At 41.5% G+C, this 20,627-nt stretch overlaps 1 protein-coding gene across 1 annotated transcript in view; it reads right to left on the reverse strand.

Moving 5' to 3' along the window:
- LOC136874771 (uncharacterized) overlaps positions 1-20,259 on the reverse strand; it is a 42,883-nt gene extending 22,624 nt beyond the window's left edge. Inside the window, exon 1 of the mRNA XM_067148441.2 lies at positions 20,036-20,259. Within this exon, the coding sequence (XP_067004542.1) occupies positions 20,036-20,052 (17 nt within the window). The 5' untranslated portion in view covers positions 20,053-20,259. The remainder of the gene's footprint in view (positions 1-20,035) is intronic.
- Between the last annotated feature and the right edge of the window lie 368 nt (positions 20,260-20,627).

The raw sequence follows: 20,627 nt of genomic DNA on the forward strand, positions 1-20,627 counted from the left end.
ACAATCCTCTGAGTCGTACTGAGCAAGGTACAGAAGTCAACATTCATTTTCAGCAAGTACCATCCAACTTATGTATTAAGGTTTATTCTACAACTGTGCTATCGAGTTGGAAGTTTTATTCACAACTGTGTTGTAGAACAACTGAAATACCAACTGCACAGAAGGACGTCATAACTGAACTTCATGCAAAGGGGTTTTCATTGCGAAGAATTGATGAGATATTGAAAAGAATCCATTCAAGTTATCACACAGTTACTCGAATTAGGTACGAGGTAGCGTACAAAATCAACCCAGAAGTGGTAAACCTCAAAAACTCTCATAGAGATAAATGACATCAATAAAACAATCAGTTCTTTACCTAAAACCAAAGCTACTGAATTGGCAGTGAATATCGCACAGACTAGTGTAAAAGACTGTTCATTCCATTGCAATAAGAAAAAACATTAGAAATCTGCGGGTTGTCGAAACAGATCGGCAAGAAAGGAGCCTTACATTAGTATCGTTAATGACAAGAAGCGACTAGAATTTGCAAAACTGCACAAAGATAAGAATTCTATTTATTGGAATAACGTTCTCTTTTCAGGAAAGAGTATGTTCAGTTTATTTCACTATGAGGAATGCAGAAAGTTTGGAAAAACTTAACAAAAACCTCCAGCAGAAATATCTTCCATCAACGAAATATGGAGGTGGGAAGTTCCTGTTTGGGGTTGATTGTCCCGTGCTGGGGCAGGCAAATTAGTGTTTACTGAAAAAAAAATGGATAAATGGTAGTATCTGTATATATTAAAGGAAAATCTGAAACAGTCTGCTGTAAAACTGGGGCTAGGAGATTACAGTCTTTCAACAAAACAACGCCCCTAAACATACCGCTCTAATAGTGGAGATAAGTAAAATGTTCTGTTTTGTTGATATTTACGTGGAATGTTAAGGTGTATGTAGACGTTTGTCTCCCGATTGTATTTAGGATGGTAGTATAGTGAGTGGGATACTCGAGGTGCAGCCAAACTAATGCACTGAGCTAGCAGTTTTCTTCAATAGTGCTCCGTAAGGAGGGAGTCAGCTTCCGGACGACACTATCTTTACATGGGTCTGTTTTCAGTCCAACTTTGCTGTACTGAGGTGGGCTTCAGATATTTCATTCATAAGTTAGAAGTTAACAGATATAAAAGAAGTGATAATGATCCCTGGAAAAGACAGGTGGGGACAATGGCAGGTGGGTACTCTGAATAAGGAGATTAAGCTACGTTACGACTGAACTCTATGAATGAAGGGATACGCATAAACCGACTTCGGTTGTGAGGTCATGTGAGGCAAATTGAGTAGGATAGGATACCTAGGAAAATAACGGACTCGGTCGTGGAGGGAAAGAATTACAGGGAGACCAAAATGACCGTGGTTAGATTCGGTTTCGAATTATTTAAAGTTAAGAGGTATGAAACTAAATGAGGACGCAGAGCTAGTTACTAATAGAGGGTTGTGGAGGCGTATGGTAAATTCACAGAGGCGTGCAGGCTGAACACTGAAAATCTATATATATATTTATATGTACAGAAACCAACAAATTGATTTAATCTTTACAACTGTTAAGTTATCTACTCTTTCATTACGAACTAACCGATTTACCTGATCGTTCAGTGACACGGATGGCTAAATAGCCCGAGCACATGTTTCGTTAACAGTCTAATTTTCAACACTTCGGACAACATGTAACTTCTGGCCTAATTGTGCTAAATGTATCGCGTAAAAGTCTCTATTAAGTGATATGGACATCATGGAACCTAATTTATATTCAGAATTCGATGTGAAGCCAATTAAGAAATTCTCAACTTTCGGCCCCGCATATTTTTGTCCGTAAGGGTCGTAGAGCAACCGTTTTGGCACCATCATCTCCTGTATCCCTGATGAGCGATCGAAACTGTTATTTAGACTGTTAAATCACTGATATTTTAAAAATTCCAACTTCAAATGTTGGGTCTCTCCCTTCCTGTGTTACTATTTTGAGTTTCGGATCATTTTATTCCGGAGTTATTGATCGCAAACCTAATGATGTATCCCAAAAGAACCATTTTATTTTAGTCAGCCCCACACCTACGTATTCACATGAGGCTCATCGAGGTCAAATTTTCTCTAATTCCCTATGTTTCCAATGAAAAGGTACACGAACCATTCGGATCAGATATGTATCTCCGGAGTTCTAAGTTCGAATGCTAGTACACGACTTCATTACACTAAGGTTCGAGTGCATGTAGTATTATTTTATAGGTGGTGTCGCGCCAAAGGCGAAGACCTGCTGTCGTTTTAAGAGTAGGCCTACATCACATGGAGTTATTCTGAGCACACTGCCGTGGTATCAAATCCTTCTGAACTCTTCAGAAAGGAGGTTCCATTCACGACTGTACACAACAGTGAATGAGTTGAATGTTGAGGATGTATGTTTGTATTCAGCGCTCTGCTACTCTTCTCATGGTGTTCTGGAAGGCTGCAAAATCTTTCATATAGACTTATGTAGGTAGGAGCCGTATAGTCAAGGTATACAGCACGCGTCTGTCTTCGGGGCGTAGCCATCCTAGGTCAATACAAGATTCGGAAACGTGATCAGAAAATTTCAAATTATTATTCACAGTAATCCTACACAGGCATCCTATTTGGGAGTTCATTTTTCGCATCTTTGTAAACCACGTCACAGCAGTTTAATATTGGAAGAAGGAAGGTTTTGACTAGTTTCTTCTTTACCCTGAAGGCGAAAGTAAATATTTTCGTGGCAAGAGCTCATCTGTCGGACTGAGTAGCTTAGGTGGTAGAGCGCAGTCCTTCTGAGCCCAACTTGGCAGGTTCGATCCTTGCTCAGTCCGGTGGTATTTGAAGAATTTCATAACGTCAGCCTCGTGTCGGTAAATTTACTGGCACTTAAAGGAACTCTTGCAGGAGAACATTCCGGCACCCCGGGGTCTCCGAAAAACCATAAAAAATATAGTTAGTGAGACGTAAAACTAATATATTATCTAGTCCAACGAACAGAGATGCTAGTCAAGGTTTATTCCCCTAGATTCTTACTTACTTACTTCCTCTTCATGGATTAGGGTAATAGCCTGTTCCGACCTCAGATTTCATTCCATCTCTTCATAGGACGACCAATATCTCTTCTTCCTGTAGGATGGTATTCCAGGGCAAGTTTTGGGATTCTGTCGTTATCCATCCTCAGAACGTGGTTTTTCCAATTTATCCTGTTTTGGAATATTCTTTCATTCATTGAGAATATATTTAATTTTTGTCTTATCTCTTCATTTCGTATTTTATCTTTTAGGGAGTATCCTTTCACTGATCTTAGGAGATTCCTAAGATTCCCCTAGATTCTATGTAAGAAAATAACGTAATTTCGTGAATATGTGCACCCAAAACACCGACAGATTTAGAAGGTGGGAATCGTCTCTCATGAGTATCCTTTATGTCATCCTGTAGCACATAGCCCAGAGGTGTGGATGTAATAGGAAAGCCAGTGGCTATGATAATCGTATTTTGTCTTTACGAGAGTGAGGTATCTCATTTCTACGTCAATTATCAAGGCTGAATCAGATATCACTGATCTTACAGCTCGTGTATTGATGTACTAAATTATATACGTTCAGTCACTGTTGATATTTGTAAGACCTCAAGAATCAGCCGTATTCAGGCAGATATTTAATACTGCATTATTGAGCTAGTCCGCAACATAGTAGGAGTGTACATGTCTCATAGCTAAGGGACGTGGGTTCGATTCCCGGTTCATCCAAGGAATTGAATCCTAGACTGAGGCCTGGAGCAGCCCCCTCTATAATGGGAGGCAGAGGACTCTGTCATGAAAGCCTAACAATATTGTAGAGGATCTCCACAGGCTGGCCCCGCGACACTTGAATAATGTAGGCTATCTGGCTGGGCAGCGTTCGTGTTGGCATGCAAATGCTCTTAACGGGTTGTATTGCGCCACAGGTTAGTCTTTTTATATTATTTGCATGTCTATTTTACTTTATTACACTACGATACTTCAAATCTTAACAGTTAAACGAATTCCTTAATCAAGATTCATTTGTTTAGAGGAAATGGCGACTTTTCAAAGAAAAGTACTTTAAACGTACCGAAATTCACGAGATAAGAATGTAGTATCGTGTAGGCCCTCTTCTATCTCGTTCAAGAGCAGCAAATTGTCGTGGCATCGATTCCACAAGTGGAAGAAACACCTGTGGAGATATTTAACCCATGTCGTTCGGATAACAGCTACCTACAGCTGTCTGCTATTTGTAGGTGCAAGGTCTTGGGTGTGAACAAACCTCACCACCAAAAATACTCGACAGTATTCATATCAGACGAATGGACTAACAGCAGTGGTTGAAACACTCTGGAACGCTCCTCGAACTAATTTTGGACAACTTGGACACGTTGACACGGTGCACTATCCTGCTGGAATGTATTATCATTGTTGTAGTGGAACGTGAAACCCATGAAGGACTGCAAGAGGTCACTAAGCATTTCAGTGTAGTTGTCACTGGTCAACGACTTATTCAGGTGGATCAGGCGGATGCCACATGAACATACCCCACGCCATTATAGAGCTACCACCAGCCTGTTTTTTTTTTTTTTTTTTGCTAGGGGTTTTACGTCGCACCGACACAGATAGGTCTTATGGCGACGATGGGATAGGAAAGGCCTAGAAGTTGGAAGGAAGCGGCCGTGGCCTTAATTAAGGTACAGCCCCAGCATTTGCCTGGTGTGAAAATGGGAAACCACGGAAAACCATTTTCAGGGCTGCCGATAGTGGGATTCGAACCTACTATCTCCCGGATGCAAGCTCACAGCCGCGCGCCTCTACGCGCACGGCCAACTCGCCCGGTCCACCAGCCTGTATGGTGCTTTGTTGACAACTGGGGTCCATCACTTCATGGGGCCTGCGCCATATCCGAACCCTACCATCAGCTCGAAACAAATGAAACAGTGACTCATCGGACCAACCTATATACCGCCAGCTCTGCAGGGTCCACTTAACAACGCTGTGCCTGGTGTCGTCGTGTCAACAAGGACACTGGTAGGTCCTTTGCTCCTATATCCCACTGACATTAAAGAACGCTACACTGACCTACTGGATATGCGTCAGACACCTCGCCGATGTGATTGAGCCAGTGTGGCTTGTCCGTTACCACGGACAATTCTATCCAGACGCAGCTATTCGCCATCATTATGAAATCCGTGGTCGGCCGTTCAGCTGTTGACTGTGAGTGGTAATACCTCCCCTGAGGTATTCCCGATACACACGTGACACCGTAGATCGAGGAATTTTAAATGTCTACACAACTTCGACAATGGGATGATCCATCCATCTGGCCCCCACTATCATGCCCCTTTCTACAGACCACGACCAGCACAGAGACGCACTCTCGAGATGTCAGATCATATCTGATACGGGTCTGGGCACTTCCAAGATGCCACGGTACTGTAGCGCCACCAAATATTACCTTTAAATACTGTTATTCCATGATTTTTGACATATCAGTGTAAAAGCAATCGAGTCTCATTCATTCTCGATGCTGAATGTTGCCGGATTAGATGAGGTTAGATTATTTAAAGTTTCGTAAATATACGGGGATGTAACATTGTGCAATACGTTATTCTTTTGGCAATATCGGAATAATCTTATCTACAAGCAGAAGGAATCTCTCTTCTAATTTAAGGCAGACGCATATTTACCGAGATTTGAAGGACAACACATCCTCCCGAGCATCTCCCAGGGAAAGGACGCCTTCAACAGACTGTATATCTTGTCTCAATAGAACATACTATCTAATCTTTCAACAAGTGAATATCAGAATCCTAAGTTTATATCAGGTAGCAACTGGAGCTTATCTCTGCTACAAGACAATTATTTAGCAGTTTGGCCTTTAACGTACAGTACATCAGGAGTAAGACGTGATGTCCCTAATCGTGCGTAACTATCAGCATTTTTATTATGTTTGTTGTTTTAAGGGGCCTGACATCTAGGTCATCGGCCCGCGATGGTACGAAATGCAATGACAAAATAAAATCCAAAATCCTCCACTGACCAGAATTCAAAGCGTGAGGACGAAAAATGAACGGATGGATATGAATTTAAAACAATCAGTGGAGCCGACCCGCAAAGCCTTAGTCTCAGAAACTGGCGGAAAACAATAGTAATACTGACCAAGGGAGAGCTTCTATAGCTCAGTACTGAATCGATGATGGTTGCAAGCTACAGGGGTCCAAAGTATAGGTTATCGGCCTCTCATAATGTTACTTATCGCTTGGAAAGTACAACCATGGTAATCGAAACAGACTTTCAACGTATTAGGTCATATTACGTACATGTAGTACGTGTTGAAGAGATGTTAAGTACAGAACAAAAATGGCCAGCCGGACACCAGTGGGATCCGAACCCACAACCTCCCGATTTCGCGTCGGTTGCTGGTGTCCGGCTGGCCATTTTTGTTCTGTACTTAACATCTCTTCAACACGTACTACATGTACGTAACACGACCTAATACGTTGAAAGTCTGTTTCGATTACAATGAGGTCGTGAAAATTCAATATTCATACAACCATGGTATTTGTCATGGTGCGGTACTAATCAGAAGTATCGTAGACTCGCGGTATTCCACACATTATGGTACTACTCACAGGTAATGAAATTCGCACATGTAATACAGACCTATGGTGTTTCGCACATAGCGGCGCCATTTACAGGCAACCCCAACCTATAGTTTTCATCACATAAATGTACTAACCACAGGGACTCGTACTATCCCGTGGTGTTCCTTATATAGTGGGTACTAATCATAGGCAAGCAAGAACCCTGGTGTCGCTCATATAGTGCTACTAATCACAGGTAACGTAAAAGCATGCTCCTGTGTGCTACTAATCACAAACCTATTTGGTACCTAACATAGTGGTACTGTTGTTGTTGTTTGAGTCATCAGTCCATAGACTGGTTTGATGCAGATCTCCATGCCACCCTCTCCTGTGCTAACCTTTTCATTTCTACGTAACTATTGCATCCTACATCTGCTCTAATCTGCTTGTCATATTCATACCTTGGTCTACCCCTACCATTCTTACCACCTACACTTCCTTCAAAAACTAACTGAACAAGTCCTGGGTGTCTTAAGATGTGTCCTATCATTCTATATCATCTTCTCGTCAAATTTAGCCAAATCGATCTCCTATCACCAATTCGATTCAGTATCTCTTCATTCGCGATTCGATCTATCCATCTCACCTGCAGCATTCTTCTGCAACACCACATTTCAAAAGCTTCTGTTCTCTTTCTTTCTGAGCTAGTTATCGTCCATGTTTCACTTCCATACAATGCCACGCTCCACACGAAAGTCTTCAAAAACATCTTTCTAATTCCGATATCAATGTTTGAAGTGAGCAAATTTCTTTTAAGAAAGCTCTTCCTTGCTTGTGCTAGTCTGCATTTTATGTCCTCCTTACTTCTGCCATCGTTAGTTATTTTACTACCCAAGTAACAATATTCATCTACTTCCTGTAACACTTCATTTCCTAATCTAATATTTCCTACATCACCTGCCTTCGTTCGACTGCACTCCATTACTTTTGTTTTAGAATTTATTTTCATCATGTACTCCTTACCCAAGAGTTCATCCACACCATTCAACAACTTCTCGAGATCTTCTGCAGTCTCAGATAAAATAACAATATCATCGGCAAATCTAGAGGTTTTGATTTCCTTTCCTTGGACTGTGATTCCCTTTCCAAATTTCTCTTTGATTTCCTTTACTGCCTGTTCTATGTAAACATTGAAAAGGAGAGGGGACAAACTGCAGCCTTGCCTCACTCCTTTCTGAATTGCTGCTTCTTTTTCAAAGCCCTCGATTCTTATCACTGCAGACTGATTTTTATACAGATTGTAGATAATTCTTCGTTCTCGGTATCTGATCCCTATCATCTTCAGAATCATAAATAGCTTGGTCCAATCAACATTATCGAATGCCTTTTCTAGATCTACGAATGCCATGTACGTGGGCTTGTCCTCCTTGATTCGATCCTGTAAGATCAGAAGTAAAGTCAGGATTGCTTCACGTGTTCCTACATTTCTTCTGAAGCCAAATTGATCTTCTCCCAACTCAGCTTCAACTTGTTTTTCCATTCTTCTGTAAATAATGCGTGTTAAAATTTTGCAGGCATGAGATACTAAACTAATGGTGCGGTAGTTTTCACACCTGTCAGCACCGGCTTTCTTGGGAATAGGTATAACAACATTCTGCCGAAAATCGGATGGGACTTCTCCTGTCTCATACATCTTGCACACTAAATGAAATACCCTTGGCATGCTGGTTTCTCCTAAGGCAGTCAGTAATTCAGAGGAAATGTCATCAATTCCAGGTGCCTTGTTCCTATTCAGGTCACTCACAGCTCTGTCAAACTCCGACCTCAAAATTAGGTCTCCCATTTTCCACTACTACGCGCCATTAATAGCGATCCATGGTGTTCCCCACGTGGTGGTACTAATCACAAGTAGTCTCATGGTTCTAATCCAATCATCCCTTGTTCGCCCCTTTTAGTCGCCTCTTACGGCAGGCAGGGGATACCGTGGGTGTATTCGTCTGCGTCCCCCACCCACAGGGGGTTGTGTGTTTGGTCCGCGAGAGGTATTTTATTTCCCTCAAGTCCGCCGGCAAGCCGGTTAGGACCCCCCTATCCGCCACCTGGGACGCGCCACGTGGGAGTATCACCTCTCCCCCTGCTACGCCAGCGTAGTAGGTTCGTGGTATCAGCATTTAGGTAGCTTTTATTAGCCAGACATTACGCATATTAGGGTACTAACTGTTTACCTGGCGTTGACGGGATAGTTTTGTAAATGCAACAGTAATGCCATCTTAGCGGGGTAGTCAAGTGGTTTAGTGTAACAGAGGGCTAGACTCCCAAACTTCGGCACTTGGAAGATGTCAAATAAATAAATAAATAAATAAATAAATAAATAAATAAATAAATAAATAAATAAATAAATAAATAAATAAATAAATAAATAAATAAATAAATAAATGGATGGATGATGCTTGTTTAAAGGAGCCTAACATATAGGTCATCAGCCCTTGATGGTACCAAATGAGACGAAGTGTAACGACACATAAAATACGAAGATGTACCCGCTGAAAAAAATTCAAAAACGTGATAATGAAGAATGAAAGGATGAATATGAATTGAAAATAATCAGCGGTTCTAATTCACAATACTGAAAGTTAAAATAACTCCAAAATCCATCCACTGACCAATTCAAAAAGACGACGATGAACAATGATTATGAATGTGAAATGATCAGTGGATCCGACCCACAATACCACAACTTCCCAAAACGTAAATGAACAAGGGACTGCTTCCAAAGCAAAATCCTAAATCGATGGTGCTTGTTCACTAAAGGGGTCCAAAATCCAGGTCGCCGGCGCTTCATAATGGTACTAATCACTGTTAAAGTAGAGCCATGGTGTTCCTCACATAGCGGTACTAACCAAAGTTAATTTACTTTGCACAGGCAACGCAGACCTACGGTGTCGCTCGTATAGTGTTACTAATCACAGGCAACGTAAACCCTTGGTGTTCCGCATGTAGTGGTACTAATTACGGGTTCTGGAAGCCCATAGTGACCCACCCACGATGCTATTAATCACAAACCTATGGTGTGACCCACATAGTGGTACTAATCACAAGTATTATCATGGTTGTAATTCCATTATCCCTTGGTCACCCCATTTAGTCACCTCTTACGACAGGCAGGGGATACCATGGATGGATTTTTCGTCTGCGTCCCTCAGCCACAGGGGTTCAGAGAGAGAAGATGGAAGGGATCCGATATTTCGAAAAATTAAATACCGGACAAAGACAAAAGCCACGAAGGGCGTGACTATGAAAGACTCCCTACGCCTCGAATACTCTAAAGCCGTCAGGATCGGAAAAGAACAAGAGTTGACCAAGGGGGATCGAACAGGAGAGATGAAAGTGAGGAGCCTGGCACAAGTACGTGGAAACAATGCCAGGAGTCCGCTAACAACGCCGTAGTAGCCAACCCACGCTCCCAAGTTGAGAAAGTCTGGGGCCCCTTTTAGTCGCCTCTTACGATAGAAAGGTGTTACCGTGGATGTATTCTTCTTCTGCGTTCCCCACCCACAGGGAGTAATAAATAAGTAAATAAATAAATAAATAAATAAATAAATAAATAAATAAATAAATAAATAAATAAATAAATAAATAAATAAATAAATAAAACGACAGCGAAAGCATGCCTCAATTAGCAATAGTCTTATTGTTATTGCTGATAAATTTTAACAGCCAATGGTGTAATAGGCATAATGTTAACACACACGTATTCAATTGTCCTCGCGAGGTGGATTTCACACCCCCATTTCAGTCCATAAGCCAGATTTTAAACCTCTGACGGAGAAAGAAATCAAACGTGGGATCTTCGAGACAGGTGTCCCCGAGACCATGAAGGTGACATACTGAGGTTTTGGTACTTAATGTTTTCGTGCAAGTTCAAAATTTGTTTTCTTTCGGCTCTGTGATATCAAATAATATGCCAGTTCTTTTGTGTTTTTCTTCTCGTTTCGATAGATTTTTATCTTCCTGAGAAATAGGAGCTAAAAAACAAACATCACCCTTGCCAGTAAGTTCAAAACTATGAGGATTTAACAATTTTTCCACATCAGTGGTCCTTGCCGTTGTTGTACTTAGCAAAAAAATCTAAATGCATGAATATCTGCACTACTATACCTCGTACAATCTAAATGAATATGACATACAAGATTGTAAATTTATTTTTCTATTATGTTTCTTATATATAGAATATGAAGATATTTCGACATTTACGATTTACTTAATACAAATATCTCCGACATTATTGCTCGTTCGTTAAAAAGGCATGAAACACACAAGGTTGGAAATTATATTGAACGCAAATTTTACTGTACAGGGCTTTTCAATAGAGCTAATATTAACGGAGAAATTTGACATTTCCTGTTGAGGTACCCTAAATATGTATATACCATTGTATAGTAATAAAAAGAATATATAGCCTAATACTGCCTGCTGTCATTTCTTGATGGATACAGTATTTTTTCATCCATCTCTTGGCACAGGCCAGAGTAAACTGTAGCTTCCACCGAAGTCCCAGTCAACATCCATGGCTGTGACAATATGGAAGTTGCTGGGGGTATGGGTAGTGCTGAGTAATCACATTCTGAGCATGACTAGTGCATCTGAGTGTTATGAAAGACGCTGCTCATAGGGTCAGTCGTGCTGCAATAGTACTTTCTGACCCAGTGAGGAAAGCAATGGCAAACTACCTCACTCCTCATCTTGCCTAGTACGCCTCATTTTGGTGCTGCCATTGGTTTTGGGGGTTTCCTTATTACCGCATAGCCTTTGGTGGTGCTACTTGAGGATCCAACCAGCCTCTGGACTGATGACCTAACAGACAGACAGACAGACAGACAGACAGACAGACAGACAAAACGAAATGAGCCTGCTTTCGACTTTTGCATACCTAATTCGAGATAAAAGCTAAGTATGAGGCCAAAATTTGAAGTGTACGGACAAAATTATTTCATGTGTATAGAAAATGGTATACGGTAGGGCATTATCTCATGTTCACTCTCACCGCTACAGCAACAGGCAGAGACCGCACCCATTGTGGACCACATTGACCGACCATAACAAATTCCACGTACACATTTTTACAGTCTTACAGCAGCCAATCCATCGTCCGGCTCCTTGGCTGAATGGTCAGTCTAGTGGCCCTTAAATCGGAGGGCCGCAGATTCGACTCCTAGACGCGCCCTGGATTTTACCTTTGTCTGGTTAAATCCTTTATCTTGGTGGCTGAGAGAGAGAGAGAGAGAGAGAGTGTGTGTGTGTCTTAATATAAGTCTTCATTTAGACACATCACATCGCAAACCACCACAGAAACACGTAATAGTGAATACACCCCATCGCCCCTACATAGGGTTGGCGTCAGGAAGGACATCCGGCCGTAAAACTAGACTAATTGTACGAAGTGACTACCGTAGGAAATTGGGAAAAGACAAGGAAGTAGTCGTAACCAATTCGCCACGGAAGCAAACCTCGGTTTAATTTTCAGATCGTACATTTTTTTTGCTTTTTAGTGGAGTAGGGGTTATAGAGAAAGTTGATGAACGTACTAACACAATATGCATGTTTTCGGTGACTCAGGAATAAGATAGAACTGAAGCAGCTGTGACCTTATTTCCCCGACATTTAGTTTTTCTGAAAATGGGGAGCTACGGAAAATGATTTCCAGAGTTCTCGACGTTGGGGTTCACACAAGCTAAGCCGCGTAGCAAAATCGGTGGTATATGCTACATCGAACGGATGTCTTTTAGAGATGGGAGGAAAAGCTAGGATTTGGAAAGATGCGACCCACAATGGGACACAGGACCTGATTTCCTGTCATAAATTATGGCCGTAAAAGTTTTGGTTTCGTTACATGAAATTCTGTATGTTGGAGTGGGAAACAATGCCATAACTCTTAACAACTGTCGTAATAACATGTTGTTGAATTACTAGTTAGTCTGAATATTTTTTTTTTTTTTTGCTATGGGCTTTACGTCGCATCGACACAGATAGGTCTTATGGCGACGATGGGATAGGAAAGGCCTAGGAGTTGGAAGGAAGCGGCCGTGGCCTTAATTAAGGTACAGCCCCAGCATTTGCCTGGTGTGAAAATGGGAAACCACGGAAAACCATTTTCAGGGCTGCCGATAGTGGGATTCGAACCTACTATCTCCCGGATGCAAGCTCACAGCCGCGCGCCTCTAGACGCACGGCCAACTCGCCCGGTAGTTAGTCTGAATAGACCAAACTGGAGGACATACACGAATCGAGACGAACCGAGTTCAAAAAGAAATTAAATAATGGAAGTAATATTACTGTACACTACACACACTACTTTAAATTGTAGATTTAAAAAAATATTTAAGTCAGTTTGCTAAGTATTGTTGCTAAGTCTAGTTCTCCCGATGGTCTCATGTTCATACGTGTTGCGAAAACCAGCTGATCTGTACACATCCCAGCATCTTCCGTTCGTTTCCTCGTCGTCCTCTCAGAGCAGTCGGTAAATAATTTGTAAATGATACAATTTCTTCAAGCTACTGTGTTTTGGGCAAAAATCTAAACTTCATACCAAAAAATTGCGACCATTTCTTTCTAAAATGAAAACAGAATGCAGGAAGAGCCTGATTTAGCTCTGCAAACTTGTTACTTGGGCAGATTATATCTAAGCAATTTGCGGGGGTGTTCTATTTTTTTTTCTATTTTATAGGCGTCAAAATACGAATAATAATTATTAACAATTCTTATCTCCAGAAGCTAATAGTATTTTCTGAGCTAGAGCCTAAAATCATAATACAACCAAAATGACTAAACAAGCGGTAGGCTTTTTAAAGAAATTGATTGAAATTTCTCAGAACTGTGCAAAATTGTGCTAACTCTTGCTTCTCAGATTTAGAGAATTATCATTGTTTTGGTAATTTCACTTTCCTTAGATGTTGTTAAATTAAGAATTACAACTCGAAGTAAAATTTAAGTTAGGAGTTCAAATTATTGTATCAAAGAAAATAGTTATATCCTTGACATCAAACATTAAAAATCAAGTATAGTGTAATTTATATTACTTGCTGGTAGACGTATTTGCCATAACACGTGAAGTATTAAATACAGCGCCAGGTAGAGACAACGTTCTCCATGAAGTGCTGATGCGTACTGAACCGCTCGCTTCACATTAGCCAAGTTCACACGGGTCTCACAAGTCACGCAGGCTTTCAGACGTCCTGCGACTTGACACGCAGGAATTTGATGCATTCTTTGTCTGGGTTATAAATATCGACCAGAAATGTTACAAAATCGTCGCTTCATATTTTTAGTTTTTGCTAGGTTTTCGGTTCACCTATTGTCCCAATATGTCGACCATGGCATTAAGCTAGGTATCATCCCAGTATTGATCAGGATATGGAGTGATAAACGACAGAAAAACACTTCGAGTACGGTGAAATGTTAACACACACGTATTCAATTGTCCTCGCGAGGTGGATTTCACCCCCATTTCAGTCCATAAGCCAGATTTTAAACCTCTGACGGAGAAAGAAATCAAACGTGGGATCTTCGAGACAGGTGTCCCCGAGACCACGAGGGTGACATACTGAGGTTTTGGTACTTAATGTTTTCGTGCAAGTTCAAAATATACTTCCGGACATCAGAAGTGATTGGTCGAAGTCCTCTGTGTTTTAAGCACGGCCGAGTGAAAAGACCACAACACCAGAGATATTTATTTTGCTATTTGCTTTGCGTAGCATTCAGAGATTAACTGGCTTCACGGAGGTTTATAGGCAAATTTCTAATTAAACGCTGCGCTTCTGTGCTTTAATGAGTCTACGTGATAACATTCGCTACGAATGTCCCGAAAAGCCTGCCTGACGCTATCCGTACAAAACTAATATAAGCAACTTCATTGGCAAAGTGTGTATTAGTTATATCTATATTAAAGAGAGAACAGAAAGAAAAATGTTATTCAAGACATGCCAAAGTGTACGATGTTTCATGCTGAAGAAGAAGAAAACATGAAATTCAATGAAATGAGATACTGTTGTTTGATTAGAAAATTTAGCAAATTAATGTAGCTCATAATGTTGCCAAATGCAATGGACATTACTCGGAGTAGTACATTCAGTCACTGAGGCTGTTATAGCTGTATAACATACGGAATATCTACCCGGAAGACACGGACGGGGTCGATAGGATGCCCCAGAACAACGGAAAACGTCTCTATGAACGTATTGCTCTACGGTCGACCGTTCACGAGCTACACCTGTTTTCGTTATTAGCCGGAATGGGAGATACTTCGTATTTACGATTGAGTTTGGAATCAGGCATGCCGTTAGGGACATTGCAGTACTTCACCAGCCTGTGGAGCAAGGTTGTGGAGTGTTCGAACATGTCCGACAGTGCTCCATGGCTAAATGATTAGCGTGCTGCCCTTTGGTCACAGGGGTCCCGGGTTCGATTCCCGACAGGGACATGTCAATGACGTGGCATGTTCAGGCGCATGGTGGACTTCGAGGACTTCGTGTACTAGAACTGCAGTAATCCCTCCCGGTATATCAACATGGCGACAGCTACTTGACATTAGGGTGTGCCAGCTAAGGCTATTACGAACACTTCCCGTACAGAACTGGAAAGCCTGATGACCTACTGTAGATGTCCCTTTAAACAAGCATCATCATCGTTATCGTTGGAAAGTAGTTTTCTCGTATACTGTTCTGCTTCGTGAAAGGATCAATCTAAGGAATCTAATTATTATTATTATTATTATTATTATTATTATTATTATTATTATTATTATTATTATATTCAATTTCTGTTTAATTTTTTTCAGTTATTTAACGTCGCCCTAACACATCGGAGGTTTTTCGGCGCCGGTCGGATGGGAAAAGGGCTAGGACTGGAAAGGTAGTGGCTGTGGTCTTATGGTACAGCCCCCAGCATTTGGCTGGTGTGAAAATGGGAAACCACGAGAAACCATCTTCAAGGTTGGTGACTATGAGATACGTATGAATGCTCACGGCTACGCTACCCTAACCGTACAGCAAACTCGCTCGGTCAATATTCCCTTACTGGTATATCTAAGCTCATTGGAAGTTCAAGATCATGTTTTTCGAAGGCCATCATCATAAACATATACTTGCTCAGTATTTCTTACTTCCAAAAATTACAGTGGGTACTAAATTAACTCTTGATACTAAGTAGTTATTATACACTCAACTGCATGGTCCGGATCGAGCTCACCAAGTTTTTGCATTACTAAGAAACTGGTTTTTTAGACTGACGAAATGTTCATATTTAACGTCGTAATAATACGAATACGTATTACGCATTTTTCTCAATTTTCAAGTACGAAGTTGTGTTTTTAAAAGCGGCATTAAGAAATATGAACTCGAGGGATGCATTGGTGACACTGAATTCACATAATATAGCAAACAGGTAAAAATTGCATTTTTACATTTCTGAATGGTTATTCAGAGTCTAAATACAACCTGGTAGAAATAGGTATTTTACAGGTTCATGGAGTTATCGTAAAAATGAAGTTTCAATTTTTAAAAACACTGGATAACGAGATGAAATAAAGGATTAATTAGGAATAAATAAAAGATACCCTGAAAGTATGAAATCTGACTAAAAGTAGTTACCATTTGTTACCTTGTTTAAACAATTAGTAAAGCTTCAGTAAAAATGTACATACATTCAACTTCTGAACATGTTTGATGTACTATTAATAATGCCAGTCCCGTGGTGTAGGGGTAGCGTGCCTGCCTTTTACCCGGAGGCCCCGGCTTCGATTCCCGGCCAGGTCGGATTTTTACCTGGACCTGAGGGCTGGTTCGAGATTCACTCAGCCTACGTGAATAGTATTGAGGATCTATCTGACGGTGAGATAGCGGCCCCGGTTTAGGAAGCCAAGAATAACGGCCGAGAAGATTCGTCGTGCTGACCACACGACACCTCGTAATCTGCAGGCCTTCGGGCTGAGCAGCGGTCGCTTGATAGGCCAAGGTCCTTCAAGGGCTATAGTGCCATGACCTTTGGTTTTTACTAATAATAATAACCATAATAATAACAACTCAAGAACTCTATAAAACCATCCAGAAAAGTTACGACGACGATGAAGAAAAGGAGACTGACTTTTTATGGGCACATTAAAAGGACGGATCAAGAATGATTTTTCTACAAGAAAAGCGGAAAAAACAGCCTGGGTGGCTTACAAAGGTGCACAAGGACCTTGCAAATGTGGGTGTCAAGGAGCAGAAGCTACAGGACTGAACAACATTTTGCGAAAAGTTTGCGAGAGTGAGGGATGGACCGGAAAAGCTACTGGCCAAACCACGGAAGAACGAGAAAGGAAAAGTCAAAGACTTCAGGACTTTTGGCGAGAGTGCGAGGAAGAAGAGCTAATAGATTGTGTAAACTTGGCCCACAGATGGCCGTATCGACGAATGAATGAATTAATTAAAATAACAAGTAGTGATAATATTGGTTTTACGTCCCACTAACAACCATTACACCGGGTGAGTTGGCCGTGCGATTAGGGGCACGCGGCTGTGAGCTTGCACCCGGGAGACAGTGGGTTCGAATCCCACTGTCGGCAGCCGTGAAGATGGTTTTCCGTGGTTTCCCATTTTCACACCAGGCAAATGCTGGGGCTGTACCTTAATTAAGGCCACGGTCGCTTTCTTCCAAATCCTAGGCCTTTCCTATCCCATCGTCGCCATTAGGCCTATCTGTGTCTGTGCGACGTAAAGCAACTTGCAAAAAGAATAAAAACAACTATCACGGTTTTGGGAGACGCGAAGGTGCCGGAGAGTTCTTTTACGTGTCAGTGAATCTACCGACACGTGCCTGACGTACTTGAGCAGCTTCAAATACGTCCGGCTCCATGGCTAAATGGTTAGCGTGCTGGCCTTTGGTCACAGGGGTCCCGGGTTCGATTCCCGGCACGGTCGGCAATGTTAACCATCATTGGTTAATTCTACTGTCACGGGGACTGGGTGTATGTGTCGTCTTCACCATTTGATCCTCATCACGACGCGCAGGGCGTCATATCAAAAGACCTGCACCTGGCGAGCCGAAGTTCTCGGACACCTACCGGCACTAAAAGCCATACGCCATTTCATTTCACTTTCAAATACCACCAGACCGAGCAATAATTATTTCTGATGTGATTTGGAATGCTGAGTGCGAAGTATTTAATGTCAATGAAAGAAAGGTTGGCGAACAGAATAATCTTCCTTCTGGAAAAGCGGAAAAAACAACCCGTCACTTATGTCAGTACATAATAAGTTAATTCATTAACATGATCGTTAGTAAACTGAGATCATACAATACACTCTTTCCACTTCCTCAGGAGTGAACTACGACCGATCACTGTTTTGCTTAAGTTCGTCTCATTTTGCACGGCGGTTACCCATTTCCGAATGAAAATTATGAAAATCCACGGCCTGTTTCCAATCTATTCGACCGTGTCAGGAATGGAATGAATGAAGCACCATCTAGCGGCGAGGATATGATGTGTGCCGGCTGCCGAAACCTGTCGTACTCCTCTGGGGCCATGATTAATGACTGACAAATGAAACGATACTGGAAAGTGTTGCTGGAATGAAAGGCGACAGGGAAACCCGGAGTACCCGGAGATAAACCTGTCCCGCCTCCGCTTAGTCCAGCACAAATCTCACAAGGAGTGACCGGGATTTGAACCACGGAACCCAGCGGTGAGAGGCCGGCGCGCTGCCGCCTCAGCCACAGGGACCTCTGTATTTCCGAATAGTGTACCTATTAATTTGAATACTATTTCGTATAAAACAAATATCTCCTTTTATTTTATCAATGTGCCGAGCTGAACAGCTGCAATCGCTTAAGTGCGGCCAGTATCCAGTATTCGGGAGATAGTGGGTTCGAACCCCACTGTAGGCGGCCTTGAAGATGGTTTTCCGTGGTTTCCCATTTTCACACCAGGCAAATGCTGCGGCTGTACAATTAAGGCCACGGTCGCTTCCTTCCCACTCATAGCCCTTTCCTGTCCCATCGTCGTCATAAGACCTCTCTGTGTCGGTGCGACGTATAACATCTTGTAAAAAAAAAAGCATTTTATCAATGTAAGAATAAACATGAAATCTATTGCTGTACAGGATATCCTATACGAATGTAAAATGTACCCTTCAGAATTGAGTGGTCTCTTGCTCAGAGTTATCAGCGTCTGAGTTTGTGTATCTCGTCCCGAGCTATGGCTTTTCATAATAAGAACTATTCGTGTGTACTCTATAATATAGTTCTAACAAATACACATTTCGTCAATAAACTTGCTAACACTTGTGTTAAGAAATTGACAAGCAGTGTCCTCTTTGTTTACATCCCTTTCAATAACAAAAGGATCGTGATATATGCTAAACATCTTAGAAAACTCATGTTGACTTCCTGTATTGCATTGGAACAAGTTCTCTAAAGAATGAAACAAAACAGAAGGCAGTCACCTAACATAAATGTGAGATATATAGAATAAATTAATGTCAATATTGTTTAGCTGTTACCCTAGTGTCACACAGCAAGTTACTACGCAGCACAATAGTTTTCTCATACTCTGACATGCACCAGCTGCTGCAATGCATTCTTCGACACGTAAAATATGCATACACTCTTCAGAAATAAGTTGATTGTAAACACTGTTAAATGGATATAACAGGCTATGAATGAATACGACGAAGGCGGAACATGTCATTAACAGACGAGAACGGAACTTGTCCAAAGTCTCCGGCCATATTAGCCTGAGTTGACCTATTATGCAATTGGTACGAATAATGATTTTTAGTCACACATTTTTCGGGTTTTGTAAAACTACTGCGAAATCTAAATCATCTTCATCTTGGTTCACCACAGAAGCATTTCAGACATGTTCAGCCTGATGTATTTGAACGTATTTTTGTGTCAATCAAAGAATTTTACTACTGCCAATTTAACCGTAAAAATCGCTCCTTATACTCATAATTCACATAAAATGACACTAAACGGAGTAAGTATATCACAAGCGAGCAGAAATAGTAACTTTGAAATTTGTTCACATTGTATACTACGAAACTAGCGTAATTTGTCCTATATCAAGAAAGAACCATCATAATACGTCAGCCCATAGGTCAGATATATTTCAGTCGACTCTAAAAGAACGTCGTATTGCAAAATAGTCCTCAGAAGTAAATGAAGGGTGGATATTTAAAGCGAATACATTGACAGAGAAGAGAAACATAAGTTGTATACGCTTGAAACAGACGCAAATATCGCCCTTAATGTTTGGACTATGAGTAAATCCAGTCAGTCCCCTTCCATCCTCCCACATTACTGGAGAGATAGTGGCGAATGCATGTAGTGTTATACTACGAACTGCTTGCACACTGAGGACAAAGTCAAAAAGGAGACGTCTTACCTTCCCAGCTGAGCCATGCTGCAACCGCCTCTCGCCCTGCCACTTCCACAAACTGTGATCGTAGTGGCCTGCTTGATGCTTGTCCCCCAAACTCACGTGACCACCGTTATCAGAGAACAGGAGACGATCGAAAAGATTAGGAACTTAGTGACAACACACTTCAACTCAAAGATATTCTGCCAGATTGTGCAATCGTAGTGCTGAACCAGTATTTGCCTACGATACTGTAGCTGCCGCTTTCCTGCCGAACCTGTCAGGCCGACTGGGGATTTGAGGTTTTTTTTTATTTCACAGTCACTCCCTATGCTCCGACTGACTAGAAACAGAGAAGAAATGTGCCAGCTAATCAGGTATTGAAACATGCTTCCTTTCAGTGTAGATATATCACAACAAGGTCCATGATGACACGGGTAAAACACGTCATATAAACGCGAGTTGTGAAGACTTATTAAAGAATGTCATTTCCCCCTGGTAATGTACTGAAGAATGATACGTCCGGTCGAACAGTGATGCTGCTTGAGCACCACATACAGTAGGCCCTACATGGAAACCAGAGTGGCCAGATACTAATAGAGTACAATGATTACAAGCA

The sequence above is a fragment of the Anabrus simplex genome, chromosome 5 (genome assembly GCF_040414725.1).
Source record: "Anabrus simplex isolate iqAnaSimp1 chromosome 5, ASM4041472v1, whole genome shotgun sequence".
Taxonomy (NCBI): Eukaryota; Metazoa; Arthropoda; class Insecta; order Orthoptera; family Tettigoniidae; genus Anabrus; species Anabrus simplex.